This window comes from Pseudorasbora parva, chromosome 5, assembly GCF_024679245.1.
Source record: "Pseudorasbora parva isolate DD20220531a chromosome 5, ASM2467924v1, whole genome shotgun sequence".
NCBI classification, from domain to species: domain Eukaryota; kingdom Metazoa; phylum Chordata; class Actinopteri; order Cypriniformes; family Gobionidae; genus Pseudorasbora; species Pseudorasbora parva.
The window spans coordinates 28079415-28102368 of NC_090176.1; the positions used below are offsets into that span (position 1 = coordinate 28079415).

A 22954-nucleotide genomic window follows, 5' to 3' on the forward strand; every position below is an offset into this window, starting at 1 on the left:
CAGAATGTGGCAGAATAGAACTGTCACGCCCGGTGGAGGCTGATCTGGCGATATTTCCTCCTGCAGACAATAAGTGAGCAGCGCAAATCTAACCGAACTGTGTCAGTGCAGAGATCGCGAGAAGCGAATGTCAACTGATGTACAGTAGCGTATGCAGCCCATATATGCCCGCTGGTAAGGGGTGGGGCCTTACTGGGCATTGGCTGCGCGCTCCTGCCTGTCTTGTCAGACTTGGTGCAATTGGATGCTTCTGCAGAGGTCAGGTACGGATGCCCTTCCCATAGGTGGATCTCGAAACGAGATGATGAAAGAGAACTAACACACGTCCTATACGCCATGTTGTTGCAAAGGTTTCGTGGTTGCACCCTCATCCAGACAGATGTTTCTTTGGGAACCCTGTGGAGGTGTGGGACACAGACTGATTGTTTAGGAGCGTTCCTACCTGTGGAACGTATTGCAGGGAGATGTGTACTAAGTACATGCATTGTGCAGTTAAGTCAAACAAAAGAAAAGGTATCAGTCATGATTCCCATTCGCACAATGTTTGAGATTTAGCCCCATGCGATTTCCAACGACCTTCTTTTTATTCCTTTAATTTTATTTTGAGCATATCTGTTTTTTTTGTGTGTGTTTTTAAAGCCATGTTTTCATTATTTCATATTAATGTACATTCCTTTTTATTAAATGTTATTAACTGCATTTTGTAAAACTCCACAATAAATGTGGGTTGTTCTAAAATGGTTGGTTAATTTTCCTTTATTTGTTCCATTCAATTCCTTAATTTAAAGTTTTTGTGACTATATCTTCGGGGTGTTTATTTTGTAGTGTTTTTATAAAAACTTTGATTAAGAGTCATAATTCTCAATCCTGAAGTCCTCCCCTGCCACCCCTCCCTCTGAGAACAGCCAACACCTTAGTGTCATTAACATATGAAAGGCCTTCTTCACACCTAACAGTCACCAGTCCTAGCACCCAGCAGTGTTTCAGCTGTATATTTCCGTGAAATGTCACGGATGCCTCTATATGTCCGCATATGTGAGGTTTCCGGGTGTATCTTGAAATATACTGTTCCGTGTTACTCTGATCCGCTTTTTCCCACATACGTCCGGTAAACCTCAAATTACACAGGAGTTTACCATGCCCGGATAATCCCGTATTCCAGGGTTTTCATGCAGTGATCTCTATCTCGTGGGCTCCTCAGCGCACTAATGACAGTCTGACTCTCGATTGCACTGATACATGGCAGCTGACAGCAGAATCTGATCCCCGGGTATGACTGAGCTTTCACTGACAGACTAATGGAAGCTCTCTCCTAGCCAGAGACGGTGCCTCAATGATATCTAGAGGAGCTGAGGGCCACATCAAAGAGAACAATCCTGCCTGTGATCTGCTAGTGTCCTCCAGTTCTACATGAGAGCAGAGATGAGTGACAGCCGAGGTAAGAAGAGAGGAGGGGCTCTCGATCACTCCTCGACCCCATGAGAAATTACACATGGAGGAAGATATGCAGAGGACAAGTAGTGGAATTAAGAGCCACCATGCAGAGGTTCTGATCACAATAACAAGTTGGACCTCTTGTACCATCAAAATGAGGTGTAGCAGATGTGATATTCTCTGTCTTGAGGTATATAAAATATATGCTCTGTGAATAGCCACACAACAGCTGTGTAACCACTACAGTTATACACCAACTGCTTGCAGAACAGGTGCCTCACCACTTCTAGTGGTCCACTAGTCATACAAGTTAGTCAAAAAAATTCCCTTAAGATGGGTCATACTTTTTTTATTTTTAAGTCAGTTACATACAATTTTAAATTAGTCTAATTTGAATCCAAAAAGTAAGACTGCATAGCCCTTACTAACTGCTATTTGGTCAGACTAGGTCTGAAGATAGTCTTAACTTGCCGGCTTTTTATGCAACTAAGTTAGCAACTGGGCTTGTTGTCACTGTTGTTGTAAGGTTTTAAGTCACAAATCATGGTTTTCTCAAGCATTGCTTATAAATGGTGGTCACAGATCCAAGCCAGACCCACATCAAGATGTTTGGTCTGGAAACTTACCATTGACAGGGCTCAATCCGAGGGGCGGGATAAACGGTCGTCTTTCAAACTCCCTCTACACGAGATAGGATAGCGCTACAACCAACCAAAACAACGAAGGTGAAGCGGAGCTCGTTGGTAGATTAAACTAGGGCTGTATCCGGTCTGGAAAACTCCGAACACATCTTCCCTTTTTAAGAATGACTTCAGTGCCGTTCTTTCTTTTCTCAGAGAAAGGCTCAACTCCAAGTCTTCCAGAGTCGCGGTCAAAGCTGATTCGAAAGACCGCCGTTCACCAGTTTCTGTGTTTACTAGAAGCACGCAAGCGCAACTCTGCCGTCACTATGTTAAGCCCTGCCCACCGACTCTATACACGATGTGATTGGCCTGACCAGAGTTTGGCTTTTACAGCTCAGAAGTGTATTTAGAGTTGCTAGACGACACTCGCGGCAGTGGGGAAAGGAATAAATACATAAATAAATAAATACATAAATATGGATATAAATGTATAAATAATTATTCATTTTTGTTTTCTATATATAATTATTTATATATTTATGTATTTATTTACGCATTTATTTATTTTTGCTTTTTTACATTTCTTTGTATTTATTTATGTATTTATTTATTTTTAATATTGGCAGCATTGACATTCCATACACAGACACATAATAAACATAATTTAAATGTGATGTGCTTATCTACAAAACAGAAATTCCTGTAACAAAAATAAAAAAGTAAAAAAAGTAACTTTCTTACGTCAAAATAGCTCTTTTTACTCTAACATCTGCTATGTCTGCCACAGAGCTCTACTTTTTCTCATGTGGAATAAGGACTAAACTGAGCATGTGCGAAGTGATTGAGATGATTTGTAACTAGTTTCTGATTGGACATATTGGAGCTGTTACAACTGACCCGTGTTACAATCATCCCCGGCCTCTATAAGGAGTCACACTAGCTGTATGGCAGCTTGTGTGGTGTTCCGTTCATAAGTTTTGGTGTTGGTAAAGAGAAGATATAGTGCGTTTGTCCCAGAGTTTAACTGTCCAACTTAAAAGCAGAGCTCAAAGCATAGGCTACTTACAGTTAAGTGATTACGTTCACTAGAAACTCTACCGCAACGCAGAAGGACTTGAACGACTAATCAATTAGTCGACTGGGTGCATAAGATACAACTCTTGGGAATACGACTCGTCAAATATTTTAATAAAATCAGTTGCAGCAGTTCACAAATCTAAATGATTGGTTAAATAGGTCCAAGTGTTTTAAAAACTCATTTGTAAAATAAAAAGGAACAAACAAATAGCCTAATTGTTATATCCCCATGTTTCACAAATTAGAGGAAGGATATACCAATACAATTGTTTGCCAAGAAAAAAAGACAAAATGGATGAAAGATACATTTAGTAAACTTTTATTTATTCCACATCAATATCTGATAAATGAGTGTCACGCTCTGAAGCTGAAACCCTGTTATCCATAACACGTGTGTTTTAAGCGTTATATCTTGGAACCAACCATATCCATGTTGTGGCACTTTCCTTCACCTACAAAAGCAAGTCATTCCTTGCTCTCTGATCTCATTTTCAGATGCCTTATACACTGCTGAGGTAAAGTTCATAGCACATTTCAGAAAGTTTAGAAACACTTATGAACAAGAACCTGAAGACAAACACGATTTTTAGAGGTCTCTGTGTGCAGTACAGTAACTCACCACCATGGAGCTACATGGGCAAAACATCATCCAAGGACATACAAAACACTACACCTTGTTAAGTTATGGGCTTTGTGTACTTTACATTAGATCGAGGAAAAACGAATAATTTCAGTGATAAAAAAAAAAAAGTATACCCACAATATACTGCAAGAAAGTGCTCACAACACTTATTATGGAGTTGGTCAGCCTTTACAGTACACTGAACAAGATTTTGTTTTCATCATATTAACATTTGCATGTACTGATGTAGTTACAAGTGATAAGAAACCCAAAGCTGAGCACGGAGACTCAAAAGCTTACCAGAGACACTTAACACCAGACAGTTAGCATAGGCAACATTTTATATTAGCAAAGGATTGTAAATAGCTATGAGAGCATGGTTTACCTGTTGAAACAATATTCATAGTTCTTAAAAAGCCTATCTCTCTCAAGGAGGTTTTTAAAAAATCCTTCATCATTCATATTTTAATGATATCAAGAATAATAAACAGTGATAAAATGATATAAAAATAATGAAATTATGCATATTAATTAAGCTCAAATAGCAAATAAAACAATCAGCTGTAAAATCTTAAACGTATCTGATCTTTTCATATGTAATGTCTCTGACTTTGGCTTTCTTTAAATGATTGCATTTCAAACAGGTAAGTAATGAGAATAAACGACAAAGAAATCTTCAAATGATTCCTGGTTTTACCACTAATACGGTATTACTACTGATATTTTACAGTTGTCGTTTGCTCCAGAGCACCTTATGGTATAAATTACAGTAACAAATATTTTCAAAGCACCGGTATCTGTATAAAAACATGTACACATGATGATCTGTGAGGAACTGAAAAAGAATCTACAAAAGACAATATGCAAATAAAACAAACTCAATTCTCAATACATAATGTATACAAAAATAAATTAATACAAAAATTAGCATCCAGTAATCCCAGTTATTCTAAATCATGACGAATTATGCTTGAAGCAACGTGTGTGTTCCTGAACTACATTCCAGTCATGTCACTGCATGTTCTCAATGGCCATTAAGACTGAAAGAATTAGTGCCAATTAAAAGATCCACGGAAAGCTTCTGTTACTCCTGAGGTTGTAAAAACTTCAAATTTTTGTGACAACTTTTCATCTTTCAAGAATTAGTTCCTACCATGGAAACTAACCAGGCATCTGTGATGAAAGATGAGCTGAATTACTGTAATCAGAATATAATTCCAGCACTGAAGACTTTTTCAAATACAAAGGGACTCAGGGCAAAGAATAGGCAAAGAGAGAAAGAAGAAGAGAGAAAAAGCCGCAGTGAAACAGCACTTCTATCTGTTCAAAAGACAATATCCTTTAGTCTTAGTGTGTGGGTCTGGGTTTGTTTATTCATTGACGAGTCCACAGATCTCACATCTCCATTTAGGGCTGATGAATAAACGACGGGAAGAAGGGAGTTGGCTTAAACAGGATGAATGCGTGGAGGTCATTCTAAGGACAGGAAGTAAACTTGAAAAGTCTTCGTAAATGACGACCTGGTGATTCCCTTCAGCGAACAGAAAAGACGGCATCGGAAAAAAGACGTCATCTTGTTGCCACACATAGCTGGAATGGAAAGATGTGCAGACAGTTATCGAACTGGTCATTTTTTTGTCCCCTGTTGAAAGTGGGAAAAAAATTGTAAAAAACATTTCAGCACCCTAAACATTCTGCTTTTCTTGCCACCCAGAACATGAAGGAAGTTATCCTTATGACTAGGTGACCAAAAGTGACCTACCCTGAAATAGATCCATAAACTCTGACAACATTTCAATGAATGCCAGATGGCTCTAGACACCGTCCACTGTTCACCGACTTTCCCAAGCGTTCGGGCACAGATCTTTTGTAGCTATTATAACCATGCCGCTCCATCTTTGTCAAACAGTTGGCACAGTAACTAATGTTACACCACAACTTTGCAACTAGTCACTTGCTCTTCCCAGATGCATCACATGCTGCTGAAACCTAATTAGATGCATTTTTCAGCACTGACCTATTCATTTTGACATTAAGACAAACAGAATCACACCAGCTTGTTTCAAAGACAAATTAAGGAGAAAAAAACATGCATCTGAAGGAACATGACATGACTCCATAACTTAAAAATGATGCAATACATATTGTTCTTGCATGAAAAGCAGCAAATGACTGTTTAAATCAAACTTACGTGGTGTGTTTTTCACTTGTTCCTGTGATGGTACTGCTGCTGGTGCTGTGATTGGTGTTGGTGGTGTCGTCGTGGGCTTGGGACGCCTCCTCTGACACTGTGGCCCGGTGAGGCAGAAGCCACTGGGTGATGATGTCCAGCACGAATTGGCTTAGCTACAAGAAACGGCGTGGTTCAAAATGAAACGTATTTAAAATACTTACACAGATAGAAGTAAATGAATTTGGAAATCTAAAGTTAAGTGAATTGACTTCATATTTGGGAGACATATGCAGCAGTGCATGAGAGTATTTGGTCATCATGTAACAGGAGACAATATGGCAGGAGACAGTGAGTGAGTGGCGCTCTCTACTGGATGTAATGCAACATTGAAATCTGAGGAGGAAACAGCTCTGACCGATCTGTGCGGTGTGGTTCCTCCTGGCCTGATTCTTGGCTTGGATGACCTCCTTGATGCGGTCCACCTCCTGCTGGTACTTCTTACGGTCTCTCATGGCGCTTTCTTTGGCCTCTCTCAGAGCAGACTCCAAGATCTTCACACGCTCAGCAGTTGCACGCAGGCGTTTCTCCAGTTTGGGCAGCTCACATCTTAAGTCTGCATTATCACGTACCAGCTACAGATACAAGTAAATTACAGAATATAGATAAGTAAATATATAGAATTACATTTGTTTTATATTAATTATATTATTTAACAACCTGCTTGTGGACTTTAGTGAGCTGTTCCAAGTTGTTCTCCAGGAAAATAATTTTCTGTTTTTGTGCCAGACTTCCCCCAGAGTCATCAGAGTCCAACTCCATACTCTACGAAACAGAAATGTAAATATTTGTGAAGTGGTTACAGTTACACTATATTTATTTGGACAGGTGAAGAGTGTAAAATTGTAACTAATACATAGATATCACCAATAAAGAAGATAAAGAACAAAAATACATTAAATTACATTAAGAAACTAAAAAAAGTACAAAAAATTACATTTTTCTGAAAGGTTGTTTAAATATGCATGTATGAGTCATTGTCAAATTAAACTTGAACTCATTTGCATACATTTTCAAAAACAAAATGGAAAATTGGACAAAGCCAAGTTTAGAATTCTTGTACTCAGGGTAAGACAAAAACACAGTTTGGAAAATGGATTCATGTTGTACACTCTCATATTGTAAATCTTGAACACAAAGAAGTTATGGACAGCAGCTTTAAAGAGGGGATTTTGGATTTTTTTTTTCACTCCAAAAATTAAAAAAAACACTGTCAGCATTTTGTCAAGATATCGATTTTGATCTTGGTTCAGTATCAATTCATATGTAGTATAATCTACTGTACATAATAAGGAAACATTGTTTGTCTTTTTAGCACTATTTTAAACATTTCTTGGGTCAAATTATATGTGCTCGCATTGATTTATATTCACGTGTGTGTGCTTATATAAGTATCATTATTCATTAAAAATATTAAGATGCAAGTTATTAACATTTTAAAATGTCACATTTAAAGAAATCTAGTGTTTCATCATATCTACTAGATTAGATACTTGTATATTTATTAAAGAGCCATAAGGCACCTACTGGGTAATGGCATTACAAATTAACATTATTATTTTTTAGCTACAAAAATAATCTAGTTTTCCTCTTTGAATTGGAATTCTCTATTTTTCCCCTTGATTAAAACACTAATTGTAATATAACAAATACAAATAATAGAAGAAAGATATTTTAAGTGGTCATTAATTGACAATAATTATTACACAAATAGTATTTAGTACCAAAATATCTCCTCAAAATATTCAATACATATTATTGAACTAAAATATAGAACATTTATTTAATTGAAAAATAGTTACGGTGTATGGTCACATTTGAGTTTGAGTGTGACCAATTAGTAAGGAATACCTGAGGGCTAAATACAAGAACAACATTAATATTACAATGTTGCATCTCTATCACTCTCCATAATAAAACTATCCTGTAAATATGGTTGACTTAATAATCAATGCACACTATGCTGTACTGTTTATCAAAACTTAATGCAAACATCTGTATAGTGAAACTGTTAACCCCTATTGACAGAAATGAGAGAGGGAGGGGGAGATGTGAGGGAGGATTTTCTAGGCGTGACTTTTTACTGTGCTGAGTCCTCTCAAAGTTCTCTCAGAAGTGCTATTCCGCCATACATTATAATTCTCCTTTTAAACCCGCTTAGAAAAGCGCCACGTTTTATTTTGTGTCCCCATACTAGGTCATTCAACTATTTGTGTAACTGTATTTAAATAGGGAAACGTGGAGGTGTTTGTTCGCTTCTAACTTGATCTCTGTTTGGTACCATAGTGAATGAACTGGGCTTAGTGGGCTAAGCTAAATGCTATCAGATCGCCACCGCGCGTCAGAGAGATTAAGAACACGCACTGAGATGAGAGAGGTATGTATCAACTCGTCTTAGTTAAGGGAATAACATAGTTTAATATGAAAAAGCAGTGAAGTATCCCTTTAAGCCATTCAAATGCATTGACACAGCGCTAGAAGTATTGAGCGCTCCATGAGCCACGTGACCGTGCGCACCGCCGGGAGACGAGAGCATGTCGCAACTCCGTATTTCAACGCCTCTCTGGCTGTAACATTATGCCACATTAGCGCCGAACCACTATTTATTGTTTGAATTTCACATTAAAACTTAAAATAAATAAAAGCTTAGCTTTGTTTAATATCAAAAGCAGGTTTGGCAATTTGGCGTGAGATTAAGTTGGGCAGAGTGTGAGCGTGTGACAGACCCTGAAAGTGTGTTTCACGCCAAATGCGTGAGAGTTGGCAACCCAGCTAGTATGCCACTGAATGGAGATTTCTGGCTCAATGCATGAGAAAGAAATGTATTGTAATTGAAATCAACAGATGCCTTATTGATAAAAACACCTCAAATGTGTATTTAGAATGTTTCGTAAGCTAAATAGCACAACATCTAAAAATTGGCTAGTGCATTAAAAACAAAACAATGATTTTGCCTCTAGAGTCTTGCCTTAATGTGTCTTCTTAATATTGTCAAGTTTTGCATTATTTTGAAACAACAGTAGCTGGCAGCTGTTGGTCAGAGAATACCATATCACAAAGTCAAGATGAACAAAAGTAAATTTATAAATGAAGAGAACAATATTTTGTTTCGGATACTCACTCGCCCAATGCGACAATTGATGTCCTGGATGAACAGCTTACGCAGGTTTTGGAGAGTCTGAAGCTCTTTGGTCTTTTGGAAGAGAGAAAAGCATGAACAGTGATCTAAAAAAAATATTTCATATAACAACAGCTATGCATGTTTAAGGTGAACAACTCAGAAAGAGACTTAAAGACAAACTCAGGGAATGCTTGGTATTGAAATCTTACCACAGTGTCTTCCAGACCTTTGAGATCTTCTTTGGCTTGCTCCCTCTTCTCATTTAACCAACTAATTAAAACAAAATGAATAACAAATCTGATCAAAATGCATCTTTATTAAATAGCACATAGCTTCAAATGCCTGACAAGCATAAACTTAATGATTTGTCATTTGAACTGCTCAGAGATTGGTTAAAGGTACAGTAAGCAATTTCTGAGAAAAGCTGCTGAAAGTGGAGGGCAGAGCAGCACAACAGACTTGTAGCCAATCAGCAGTAGCACACTTACGAGAGGGGAGGAGAGAGGGGGAGCAGGAGGGAGATTTCAAGAACAACTGTAAAAGAGAGATGGCTGAGAGGCATTACTAAAGAGAAAAGACCAGAGAGTATCTCTGGAAAAAGAAGGGTTATGACCAGGCAAGAGCTTTAGAACCAGTGTGAATATTAGAAAAGCTTTACAGCGCTGGTGAGACCTAAGCAGAAACTCCTGAAAATTAACACAGAGGTTGCTTTGTTTCTGCTCCATACTAGGGATGGCGAAAACTAAACATTTCTTGACCGACCACCGAGCCTTATTAGCCAGGTGAAACCGGTTAACCGATTAGTTTAAAATATGCTGCGCTACCTTGTGAGCCCGCAAACCCAAACGCTGTGACCTCGCGGCAAATGTTTTTTATTGATTTATTAAGTACAAACAAGCGAGTTATGAAAAATTGAGTGTGAGAGATTTTTTCAATTCACACAAAAAGATTTTGGAATGAGATGGCTAACTGTAGTAGCGTTTAGTCCACTGTCTATAATAGCCTAATTTAGAGATCACTTTTTATTTAACCGACAACTTTGATCAGTTAACGTTGATACGGTCAACCATCGGTCAAACGGTCATCGGTTAACATCCCTACTCCATACATGAGTAACATTGGTTTTGTTATGTTTCACAGAACCAAGATATGCTGTTGTTGTAATGTTAGCTATAGTAACAGGACAATTATGAGTGTCATTGTTTGTCTGAAGCTGGTGGGCTGCTGCTGGCGACTAACAACCAACTTTGGATTTTTGCATAATTGTTCATGAAGCATTATTTTGCATCACTTCAGGTATGATGACAAAGAGACATCCACTCTTGCATTGCATTTTGAGTGCTTGTTTGGGCTGATTTCAAATATCAACAGCTCCTCAGAAATCCCTTACTGTACCTTTAATCTCTCCTAAACAATATAAGCAGTCAACTCACACAAGCTTCTGCAGTCTCTCGTCCTTCTTCACTTCCTCCTGTTTGAGCTTTTCATAGTCAGACAGGATCTGCTTCTTTTCAAGTAGAAGACCCTGGTTCACACTTACATCAGATAACAGGATATTATTGAATAAACTGAGCATTTTCAATTTTTGACCAAAGTGTTGAATTCGACAAATGCCAGTCATAAGCAAATTAACTGAAAAAAATTCCAAATGAATACTTTAATATTAATATTTAACTTTTGAATTGACCATGGTTAGTCAGGAATCAAGTGAGATTAAGCTCTTACTCCTTAAGCTCATCCAAAATCCTCTGTTTCTCTTCAATTTCATCTCGCAGACGCGAGAGCTGCTTCTGATGAGCCTCTCTGTGGCTTTCCATCTGCTGTTCCAGGGCTTTCTGCACACGGATACACAGAGAATATATACAAAATTCAGCTCACATGAATATAAATGGAACTTATATGGCATGTGTAAATCTTCCAGGGCAATTTTTTGTAATGTTACACAATGGATTTTGATATTAAAACATTCAAAATAATTCTTATTATATAAAATTGGCCTCTTAGAGTATCTATAGATTAAAATATCCTTAAATACTTTCTTCAATCCTAGTTTAAAATGCAGAAACAACTGAAAGTAAGCCTTGTTTGAGTCTGACAACTTTGAGTCAATCCTGTGGCACGAATTTTAGGCACCTAAGTCTATCTGACAAATGTGTTTGGGCTCATCACCTTCATCTCCTCAGCATCCTGCATCCTGCTCATGTGTTCCTTTTCCTTATCCAGGACTGACACCTCATGCATCTTTCCTGTATGAAATATTTTTTTTTTTGTAAAGAATTATTTAAACTGTGCTTTTTCTGGATCGAAATGAAACAATAGCACTTTGTGTAGTCAATACAAAACAATGCATTGTTTTACATAGACCTTGTGCGTGGAGCTTAGCGAGCTCCTCCGTTACGGAGTCGTGGCTTTCCTCCAGCTGTCTCTTTTTCTGTTCCATGTTCTGCATGTAGTCTGTGAGGGATTTGATCTTTGCCTGATGCTAGGTGCATTAGGAGCAAGAACACACTCAGAAACGTCACATACACACCAATGTTTGGTCCTCCTGATAAACCATAACGTTACATTTGTTTTCATATCAAATGTTAAAGCAATATTGTATCCTTTTTTAAAGAGTTAGTCCAAAGGGACATTACAAAAGATAAAAGTTTAAAGGGAGGATCGCCCATATACAGAGTTCTGATCTAGAATCACCACTAGAGGGAGCCATGCGTACCTGAGAGATCAGGAGCTGGCAGGAAGCGAGCTCCTTCTCGTTGGCCTGCATTTTGCGTACTGTGTCGGTCTGTGTGCTCTCAAGCTGTTTACTGCGGTTGACCAGAGACTTCACTTCTGACTTCATCTTACTGATGAAGAGCCGTGCCATGGTGAATTCCTCCTCCATTCCTCCGTTCATCTCTGCCATCTGAATAAAGAGAGAGAAATCAAACAAAAGGTTCCTTTTTCTATTCATTTATTATTAGAATTAGCATTGTCATGAAAAGAGACTGTAAGGCTTTTGCATTGTTTAAAAAAATCCAATTTAAATCAGTTCTGTTCTTTTGAAATTTCTCTGCATCAAATAATCTTCGTAAAATCATGGTATGTATTGTTCAAATAAATGCAGCCTTGCTAAGCATAAGAGTACTGACCCCAAACATTTAAATGCTAGTGTATATATACATATTAAATGCTGTATGTAAATATCCCCATATTCCACATGAGTTTGTTGTACTGTGTTTTTTGTGAGGTGTGTATTCTTAACCATGCGAAATTTACAAACAAATGTTACCTGGGCTGGCAAAATGAGTTGCAATGAGTAAATTTTCAAAAATCTGTTATCGCGTTATTGTTTTAAAGATTTGATGGAATCCGACATAAACTAACTGAGCTACATTTTTTTTTCAAGTTGATAGAGTCAGCAAAGTCAATTTTGAGTAAAATTGAGTTACAGTTTTCTGAAGGTCCGAAACAAAAATCACCAAGCAACCATACCTTAAAATCCCTCACACCAAATTTGGCACACACTAAGTCAAAACCAAATATCTATAGGAAATATATAGGCTATTCAACTTTTTTTTTAAATTAATGATACCACCATTTTTTGATTAACATTAATAAAACAGACAACCTATATATATTAAGACGTACTGTGCCTCACAAATCTAATGTTAGGATACACAGCACAACATGCCACAACATTACACCAAATGTTCATTTAAAGACATGAGGGATAAAGCTTGCAGGAATAAAGTTTACTCGCAAGACAGATATTCTGAAATACTGTAATTCTGTGTACGTTATTGTGTGTATATCATGATCGCACGCTCTCCGAGAAGCGTATTTGCGCACGCGTTGTATGCCAGTCAGTGCGAGTGAGATCTTTTTTTTTTTAAATCAGTGAGTTTGCAAATCACATTTCATTAGTTCAGACAAATGTCATTGAGAATTCGCTATGAATATTCACCAAATTGGAATGCTGCGCTTTAAAACAACACCTAACTTACGCTGAGGAAAAGCACAATCTGCCTTTTTCATGAACAAGGGAAAGGTACTCCTCTCAGACAACGTACAAATAAAGATACTTTTAGATTTTTAATGGCTATTTTGGAACATTAGGGTCGCTAGACAAGGGCTTAATGAATATATGTTTCTGAAAACCTAAATACGACCAAAATTTTACATTTTCACTTGTCTTGCCAGTAGCTTGTAATTTGCCAGTGTGCATTCACTCATTTGCCAGCATGGGTCACATATAATATCATAAAGCAAGTATAATGCACTCAGAATACACCAAAAAATAGGCATGGTTTTCAATCAAAAGATTAAAAAATATATAAAGTATATAAGCACATTATTCTTGGGCTTTTGTGTTGTGCAGGTATGCTTTCTTTATTAAGGTGTGTATTCTTACCTTTTGGTCATTCAAGGCAATAACACTGCCAATCTCATTGAGGTCCCGGAGCAACAGACCGAGAATCTCTGCTGATCTCTTCTTGTGATGACCACTGAGTTCCTGCAGGGCAGACAGATCCCTCTCCACACCAGCCAGAGCGGTCTGGAAGACAATCACAGGGAAAAAAATCTATGTATTCTTCAGTCACATGATCTTTTTATGATATTTATTTCCTCTTTACCTTCTCTTCATTGTACTTACACTCTTTTGCACAAGCTCCTCTGAGAGCTGTTGGTTTGTCTTGGCTCTCTCCTCCACTTCATGGCTTTTCTGGTCGTAGTTCACCGCTAGCTCCTCTAAGGCCTGGAGCACCTCCTTTACCTCCTCTTTGGCTGCCTCGTTCTCGTGCTGCAAACGGCTCAAATCTTCCTGGACCTTCTCATAGTCACGCCGTGTGGATGCCAGTAACTGTGTGGATAAAGAATAGGGAAAAATATTAAGCATTAATGGTTTTCAACATTAAAGGGATAGTTCACTTTGAAATTAAATTTTGATATGTTTTAGCTTCCCTCATGGGAATCCGAGATGTAGGAGTATTTTTTCCCCCCAGTAGTTTCAATTTTGATCATTTTAGGTCAATCCGTTCTTGTCTGTGCTTCACATAATGCAGGTCTATAGTCACCACCTCAAAGAGCATACACAGAGAAGTCCAAATTAAACAATCCCCCATCGTAAGTATACACTGATGGCCTAAGACACGAAACGAGCGGTTTGTGTGAGAAAACGAACAGTATTTATATAATTTTTACCTCTTGTACACCACTACGTCCGACTGATCCGAGGGCGCGTGTTTCCTGTTGTGAAATTTGCGCGTTCTGGCTTTAGTCTGTGCAAGCGCGGAAAGCGCCGGAAGTCGATCTCTCGTGCATGTACGTCTCTCATTGTTTACACAAAACAGAGATTATAGGTGAAACGGCTAATAGAAGTGGTACTAATTTGCGCTTATCCTGGATGTTTAAATTTCTGTGTAAACAATGAGAGACGTACACACGCGAGAGATCCACTTCCGGCGCTTTCCGCGCTTGCGCAGACTAAAGCCAGAACGCGCGAATGTCACAACAGGAAACACGCACACGCACCCTCGGATCAGTCGGACGTAGTGGTGTACAAAAGGTAAAAACGATATAAATACTGTTCGTTTTCTCACACAAACCGCTCGTTTCGTGTCTTAGGCCATCAGTGTGTACTTATGATGGGGGATTGTTTAATTTGGACTTCTCTGTGTATGCTCTTTGAGGTGGTGACCATACAACGGTTTGAATTAAAATGATCAAAATTTAAACTACTGGGGAAAAAATACTCCTACATCTCGGATGCCCATGAGGTAAGCTAAAACATATCAACATTTAATTTCAAAGTGAACTATCCCTTTAATAATAATAAGCAAATCAGCATATTAGAATGATTTCTGATATTTAAATATAGAACAGTAATAAATGTTTTACTATATTTGATCAAATAAATGCAGCACTGGTGAGCAGAAGAGACTCTTTCAAAACATTACAAAAAATCGTACTGAACCGAATCTTTTGAATGGTGTGTACACTCAGTGATATCAAAACTATCATGTGGAAAAATGCATTATTTCCTCACACGGAACTAAAAGGTATCAGAATACAGTTTATTAGAAGAACATATGTGGTCACTGTAATAAAGTTCAGTATGATTTCATTAGAATTATCAGCAAAACTGGTACAGGTTCACATATGGGAATACAAATGCCCAAGTCTTTCAAGGGAGGAGAAAAACTCAAAAGAGATGCTGCAGAACGCCCATGTTTCCATGGGAACAACATCTATATTTAAAAGTTTTTCATTTCCACCTGGAAATGAAATAATTAGGATCAATTTTGCTCTGCTGCCGCTTGAGAGATTCTCTTTGCACCTGATGGGAATTTCTAAGTATAGGCAGTGAGATGATAGAGCTCAATAGAAAACTTAAATGATTTTAAACTAATAATTGCCTCAAGGACTTGTTTTGATAAACATATTCCATTGCCTATGCATGTTTAAAAAGGTAAAGCTGTTTAAGGCTCCTAGTTTTCAATTTTAGATACATTGCAGGCAAAGCATCATGGGCAGACACACGTGACATCATAAACTGAAGAGGGCATGACTGTTCAGTTCTATATTGCCACTACTGAGCTGGACTCACCTCATCCTGATCCACCATCTGCTGCTTTAGGTTCTCTGCCAGCTGACTGTGCTGGTTGATCTCATCATCCTGTGGTAAAAGAGGGAAAGAGAGAGAAAGGACTGAATTGTGAGGCTAGCACTTCCTCAAGCACATTTCTAACAGTGTGTGAGAGGAATTTATCACCTTGTCATCTAGCTGCTGATACAGGTCATTGATCAGCTCCTCGTACTGTGTTTTCTCTGAATCAGAAAGAGGCTCAGGCGGTGGAGCCGAAGTGTCAATTATGGGAGCAGCTTCAGAATTCTTTGATTCTTTATTGCTGTTCTGCTCATTAACAGGTACAGTCTCACCTGAAGATAAAGAAGTGGAATATGACACAACTTCAGCAGTAAAGAGTTTGTCACCCTTTTATTCATTTTCACATCACTTTAGATAAATAAAAACTAAAATAAACTTAAAATAATAGTAAAAAAAGCAAAGGCACTGGTTCCTTAAAGGGATAGTTCACCCAAAAATGAAAATGTGATGTTTATCTGTTACCCCCAGGTCATACAAGATGTAGGTGTCTTTGTTTCTTCAGTAGAACACAAATGAAGATTTTTAACTCCAACCGTTGCCATATAATGCATGTCAATGGAGTGTTTTTCTATGAGAGTAAAAAACACACAGACATACAAATCCATAGTAAACCATGTGGCTCATGGCGATTTATTTTTTACCTCATAGCAGACGAATCTCATTTCAATACTGTTCGTTTTTTTGCAGAAACCGATCGTTCTGTGTCTTAAGACATCAATGTGCTGCCATGAGCCATATGGTTTAATATGGATTCGTATGTCTGTGTGGTTTTTAATCTCATTATGGCTCTCATAGAAATGCACCCCATTGACAAGCATTATACGAGCAATGGTTGGAGATAAAAAATCTTAAATTGTGTTCTACTGAAGAAACAAACACACCTACATCTAGGATGCCCAGGGGGTAACAGATAAACATAACATTTTCATTTTTGGGTGAACTATCCCTTTAACTAATAAAAGGAACCGTTCTGCAGACCTGATAAAAAACACTGACTGGACATAAAGGAAAGAACCGCTGTACAATGAGTCAGAGCCACAGTTATTCTCTAGGCTTTATAAATCTAAGATGGATGATACAGACTCAGTATCTGTGTATTTTATTGTGCAGCAGAGGTGGAGGGAGCTGATAACACAAAGAAATAAAAACCTATTCATGGGGATGCATGGAGAGAAACTGATGCACATTGAGATAATGACAAAAACATCCCAGGATTCATAGAATGAGAAAGTAAAGCAACGCTTCGTACCGAGGTCTGGGGCTGAATATGTAACTGAAAATATTAAAGAAGGGTGAATACATTCAGCCATATAATAAGTCCTTTGTAGCAAACATGCATTCACTTAATGACAGGCCTTCTGTTTAGAGTCACTATGTGTTTACCTTTCCACAATCTGAGGAAATAGGGATAATTGGTATTTAACATGGTCAATTATTGTGGATGTGTGTCATCACCACACACATGGTTTACATCAAGGCCGATTTGTGTCAATTTCTTATCAATATAACAGTACATTTACATATTCTAGTGAATAAATTAATTTTCTCTTTGGAAACATCATTATTTTACTCAAAAACAAAAACTGGCTATGGCCTTAATACGTCTTAAACAAACAGAGGAAGAAATAAATGCTCTCATTTCGGGGGCCATTTCAGGACTTTAATCGAAAAAAACAAAGCTTTTGTTAAGACAATTACATCAAAATCGACTGGCCTCTGCAGTAAACAAAATGATACAGTACACATCTTCTCAACCATCAGTATTTTCAAATGTCAAGCATCATTCCAATAAAATGTTTCTCAGTGTCCCAATTAACAATAATATATACAGAGCCGAACAGCCCTATACGCTCACTACGCATGCTGCGTAGGGCCCCGCAATTTACTCAAGGCCCCGCCTCCCCCTTGTGTCAAAGCGCGTCAATCAATGTTAAACACTGATTATAAAATTAAGTGGAATTATCCTTCTGGCCATGAAAAGAGGGAAAAAACCACCATGAGAGTGAATTGCAGGAACAGCAATCAGGTAAACTTGTGTTCTCTCCTCTCCAAGTTTGATGTCAGCAAATAACAGTACCCTAAAGTTAAGTTGATGTGCATCTCTCTTCTGTTGTCTTGCTAAGCTGGACAGGCAAGCTATGCATCTCTTGGTCTGTCTAGCTAGCTAATGCCAGCCGCTTTCAGGGCTGTGTTCTGTGTCTTTGTGCCTGAAAATTAAAATTATTTAAGTTTTTTTTTTTTTTTTTTTTTGATAAACGGCTTGTTTACTGCAGCTCGGAAAAGATCCGCGTCGCGCATAAACATGCGTTCATATGCGTATGAACTTGAACTTTTACAAAAGTGAATTCTTGATATCAACAATGTCATCACTCACAGAGATTCTTGATATCTGAATCATTAGTTTGTTAAACATTACAAGAGCCAAGCCATACTATAAATAGTATTTTATATTTGAAAATGTATAAAAGGAAATCTGGGGGAGCCAGTTTTTAATGGGTCTGATGCTGCTTATAAATTGTTTTATCTATAATTTGCAGGTGCTATGCTTAAGTTTGTACGTAGAGGAGATGCTGGATCATCTGCCAGTACTAGCACATACCCAGATGATCCACATCCATCCTCAGCCAGTACTAGCACAGACCCAGATGATCCACATCCAGCACTAGCACAGACCCAGATGATCCACATCCATCCTCAGCCAGTACTAGCACAGACCCAGATGATCCACATCCAGCACTAGCACAGACCCAGATGATCCACATCCAGCCTCAGCCAGTACTAGCACAGACCCAGATGATCCACATCCATCCTCAGCCAGTACTAGCACAGACCCAGGTGATCCACATCCAGCCTCAGCCAGTACTAGCACAGACCCAGATGATCCACATCCAGCCTCAGCCAGTACTAGCACAGACCCAGATGATCCACATCCAGTCTCAGCCAGTACTAGCACAGACCCAGATGATCCACATCCAGCACTAGCACAGACCCAGATGATCCACATCCAGCCTCAGCCAGTACTAGCACAGACCCAGATGATCCACATCCAGCACTAGCACAGACCCAGATGATCCACATCCAGCCTCAGCCAGTACTAGCACAGACCCAGATGATCCACATCCAGCACTAGCACAGACCCAGATGATCCACATCCAGCCTCAGCCAGTACTAGCACAGACCCAGATGATCCACATCCAGCCTCAGCCAGTACTAGCACAGACCCAGATGATCCACATCCAGCCTCAGCCAGTACTAGCACAGACCTAGATGATCCACATCCAACCTCAGCCAGTACTAACACAGACCCAGATGATCCTCATCCAGCCTCAGCCAGTACTAGCACAGACCCAGATGATCCACATCCAACCTCAGCCAGTACTAGCACAGACCCAGATGATCCACATCCAGCACTAGCACAGACCCAGATGATCCACATCCAGCCTCAGCCAGTACTAGCACAGACCCAGATGATCCTCAGCCAGTACTAGCACAGACCCAGATGATCCACATCCAGCCTCAGCCAGTACTAGCACAGACCCAGATGATCCACATCCAGCCTCAGCCAGTACTAGCACAGACCCAGATGATCCACATCCAGCCTCAGCCAGTACTAGCACAGACCCAGATGATCCACATCCAGCCTCAGCCAGTACTAGCACAGACCCAGATGATCCACATCCAGCCTCAGCCAGTACTAGCACAGACCCAGATGATCCACATCCAACCTCAGCCAGTACTAGCACAGACCCAGATGATCCACATCCAGCACTAGCACAGACCCAGATGATCCACATCCAACCTCAGCCAGTACTAGCACAGACCCAGATGATCCTCAGCCAGTACTAGCACAGACCCAGATGATCCACATCCAGCCTCAGCCAGTACTAGCACAGACCCAGATGATCCACATCCAGCCTCAGCCAGTACTAGCACAGACCCAGATGATCCACATCCAGCCTCAGCCAGTACTAGCACAGACCCAGATGATCCACATCCAGCCTCAGCCAGTACTAGCACAGACCCAGATGATCCACATCCAGCCTCAGCCAGTACTAGCACAGACCCAGATGATCCACATCCAGCCTCAGCCAGTACTAGCACAGACCCAGATGATCCACATCCAGCACTAGCACAGACCCAGATGATCCACATCCAGCCTCAGCCAGTACTAGCACAGACCCAGATGATCCTCAGCCAGTACTAGCACAGACCCAGTACAGCCTGATTCACCAACAGTAAAGCCGTCTTCTTCAGCAAGTACTATCTTAAGATTATATAGAAAATACTCTTTAATAAATATTGTTTGTTTGAACCTCATTCTTTGACTGTTTTGTTCAAAGGATGAAGGATTGTATTGGGAGCACTAAGGTGTCAGGTGTAACTGCATGGAAATGGCAAATGGTTTAAATAGCTTACGGGTCAGGTAAGAGGGCCCCCTAGCAGAATTTTGCTTAGGGCCCCAGGGAGTTCAGGATCGGCTCTGAATATATAATAATACAACTATTAAACTCAATAAAAATATATTTCTAATCAGTTGAATATTAGTCAGTTAATATATTTATCTGTATGTGCTCTGTATGTGTCTTATTACCTTTTCGCCATCGTTTGAGCTCATTTTCTAGCCGCTGGATAATGATTTTCAGACCTCTGGTCTTCTCTTTCTCTTTCTCATATTTCTTCTTCCATTCCTCAGCTGTGAGCTCCATGTTCACAGAAACTGTGTTTTTGATGGTTTTGGCCCTGCGTGAAAGACGCGTGGAAATTATTTGTATATGCATATTTCTTTCATATTTACCACAGCACTGAATTTCAGATATTTTAGGATAAATATAGGGTGTAAAATGGCTTCACCTCTGGCCGAACATGAGAGTGGATTTGGTCTCAGCCTCATTAAATACAGAGGGAGAGCAGCAGATGACGATGGTTGTTCTGCAGTTTCCACCCAAAGAGTCCTGAAGGATCCTGGTCATTTTACTATCTCTGTAGGGCACATGGGTTTTCTGTAATGAGAAAGATAAGGCAAGATGATAAATAATATATGAAGCAAATATATTGCTTTGTACTGTGTGAGGTGTATACGTGGCCTAGATTATGTACACAAAATGTGCACAAATAGCCTTTCAGAGAAAAGAGAGGAAGAGGAAGAAAGAAAAGAAAACGTCTGGGTAGATGAGACCGGATGAGCACTTACGGTTCCTTCGGCCAGGGCTGAGATGACGTTCCCCAGAGCAGAGAGAGACTTATTGATATTTTTAGCTTCATCCAACACAGAGCCTTCTGCTCCAGTTTTACTGACCTGTGTGAGAGAGAAAGGTGAAGAAAAAGTGTGGCGATAATATATGGAGATATTATATCATACTCAAATCTATTTTGTACGTTTAGTACGACTCGGCCAGGGTTTGTAAAATATAATGCTGTAAGACTGTGATAATATTGAAAATATGATATTCCTACCCTAATTTAAAAAAACAAACAAAAAAAAAAACATTTTATTCTAGAATAAATAGCAAAACAAAAAAAGAAAAGAAAAGAAAACACAAACATTATGACAAAGTGATTAAGAAATATTAAATAATCTTTTTTTTCTTCTTTTTTTTTACAGTGGACATAAAATGTCTACATAAAATGTCAACGCATGCTAAAATAGCTGATTTTTGTGATGTAAAAAAAAATGAAACAAAGATAAATAATATCAGACCTTTTGCACCTTTAAATGTAAAAATTACAACCTGCAAAGCCACTGAAAAGTAAAACATTTCAAAGAAAATAATAAAAATAAAAACCTTAAAATAAGAGTTATAATTGGGTATCATTAACTAATCATGTGAAATAGTACACAACTGCCTTCACCTGAAGGGAAATTTCCCTAAAAACAGCTGCTTTAACAGACAGGGGTGTGTAAACTTTTTATATCCATGTTATTTTCTCTCAAATTGTTAGACTCGTAATATAATTTGTTATGAATAAAAGTATTAATTTTGAAAGATGCAAATTAAAAGCATTTAGTAGTCTCTAGTAGTCTCAGACCTTGAAAAAACAAACACGCGCAAACATGCGCGCACGCACGCACGCACACACACGCACACACACACACACACACACAAACACGCGTGCCTTTTCACTTCCTGCAAGATCCACCAGGTAGAGTTTTCCGCACAATTTCTTCTCCGTCTCCACATTCTCCTGTTTAATATTGATGAGGAAAATGCTGTGACTGCGGGAGCTGTGCTCATTCATGTCTGTAACAATATAACATCAGAGGACCATGTGTAAGGGTAAAAACATGTAACAAGGTCAGGATAACATCTGTGTACATTATATTAGTTATGTTTGATTCAGAATGTGATTTATTTTATCAGGGAAATGAGGTTAAATCATCACTCACTTGTGACAGCCACATGGCGATTGGATTTACCCTCGTCGATCACATCCATGACCTCCTCTGGACTGGACACAAACCGCTCTGTGCAACCCTGGCAACAGAACAGCATCAAAAGACACAACACATCATGAAGTGTTCATGCTTCATGTCTGTGACTGAAAAACACTGTTTTGTGCATCTGTCCTACCTTGACAAAGGGCACCCTGTTCTTATCCTCATGTACAGCCAGGTTGGTTTTGGAAACTTAAGACAACAAGAATTTAATTTACACCATGAAGAAAAAAAACATTAATATATATATATATTTTTAAGAATCTTAATACTATGAAGAATGTGATTGTTTTTTTTATCTCACCATCAAGTAAGTCTCTGATTTTGTCCAGGTAGATTTCAAAATAAGAGACCTGAGGAAAAAAAAGTAAAAATATGAATACATTTAAAAAGTGGATTTGTACTTTGAAATTAATTGATTCAGTTCTATATTACTGGTCAGGATCAAACAACAGTCAAAAACTTTATTAACATATTCTATAATAGAAGATATATTATATATATGTATATATATATATACACACAAAACTCAAAACTGTATGAATTTCTTTCTTCAGCTGAACACAAGGGATGATTTTTTTGAAGAATGTCCTTAACCAAACTGTTAACTGGAGCCATTCACTTCCATAGTATTTTTTTCTTCATACAGTTTTGAAACAAATTGAGGGTGGGTGAGTAAAGGATGACAGAATTTTCATTTTAAAGTGAACTATCCCTTTAATGTTGAATAATTTCGGGCCCTTAATGAATCCTTTTCACATTTCC

At 38.6% G+C, this 22954-nt stretch overlaps 1 protein-coding gene across 3 annotated transcripts in view; it reads right to left on the reverse strand.

The window, feature by feature from the left end:
* Positions 1-410: 410 nt before the first annotated feature.
* Positions 411-22954, reverse strand: part of kif5c (kinesin family member 5C) — a 30123-nt gene continuing 7579 nt past the window's right edge. Inside the window, exons 5-26 of one of the 3 annotated variants that reach the window (XM_067443752.1) lie at positions 22494-22542; positions 22326-22381; positions 22142-22229; positions 21871-21995; positions 20948-21052; positions 20608-20756; positions 20348-20496; positions 15862-16028; positions 15697-15765; positions 13744-13950; positions 13501-13644; positions 11824-12012; positions 11472-11589; positions 11277-11353; positions 10833-10942; positions 10541-10642; positions 9317-9377; positions 9108-9179; positions 6647-6751; positions 6345-6561; positions 6034-6102; positions 411-938 (exon numbers count right to left, since the gene is read on the reverse strand). In XM_067443752.1, coding sequence (XP_067299853.1) covers positions 862-938; positions 6034-6102; positions 6345-6561; positions 6647-6751; positions 9108-9179; positions 9317-9377; positions 10541-10642; positions 10833-10942; positions 11277-11353; positions 11472-11589; positions 11824-12012; positions 13501-13644; positions 13744-13950; positions 15697-15765; positions 15862-16028; positions 20348-20496; positions 20608-20756; positions 20948-21052; positions 21871-21995; positions 22142-22229; positions 22326-22381; positions 22494-22542 — 2505 coding nt within the window. In that variant the 3' untranslated portion in view covers positions 411-861. Of the gene's footprint in view, positions 939-3437; positions 5399-5947; positions 6103-6344; positions 6562-6646; positions 6752-9107; positions 9180-9316; positions 9378-10540; positions 10643-10832; positions 10943-11276; positions 11354-11471; positions 11590-11823; positions 12013-13500; positions 13645-13743; positions 13951-15696; positions 15766-15861; positions 16029-20347; positions 20497-20607; positions 20757-20947; positions 21053-21870; positions 21996-22141; positions 22230-22325; positions 22382-22493; positions 22543-22954 lie in introns of those variants that run through there. The other 2 variants (XM_067443751.1, XM_067443750.1) reach the window with 2 other exon arrangements.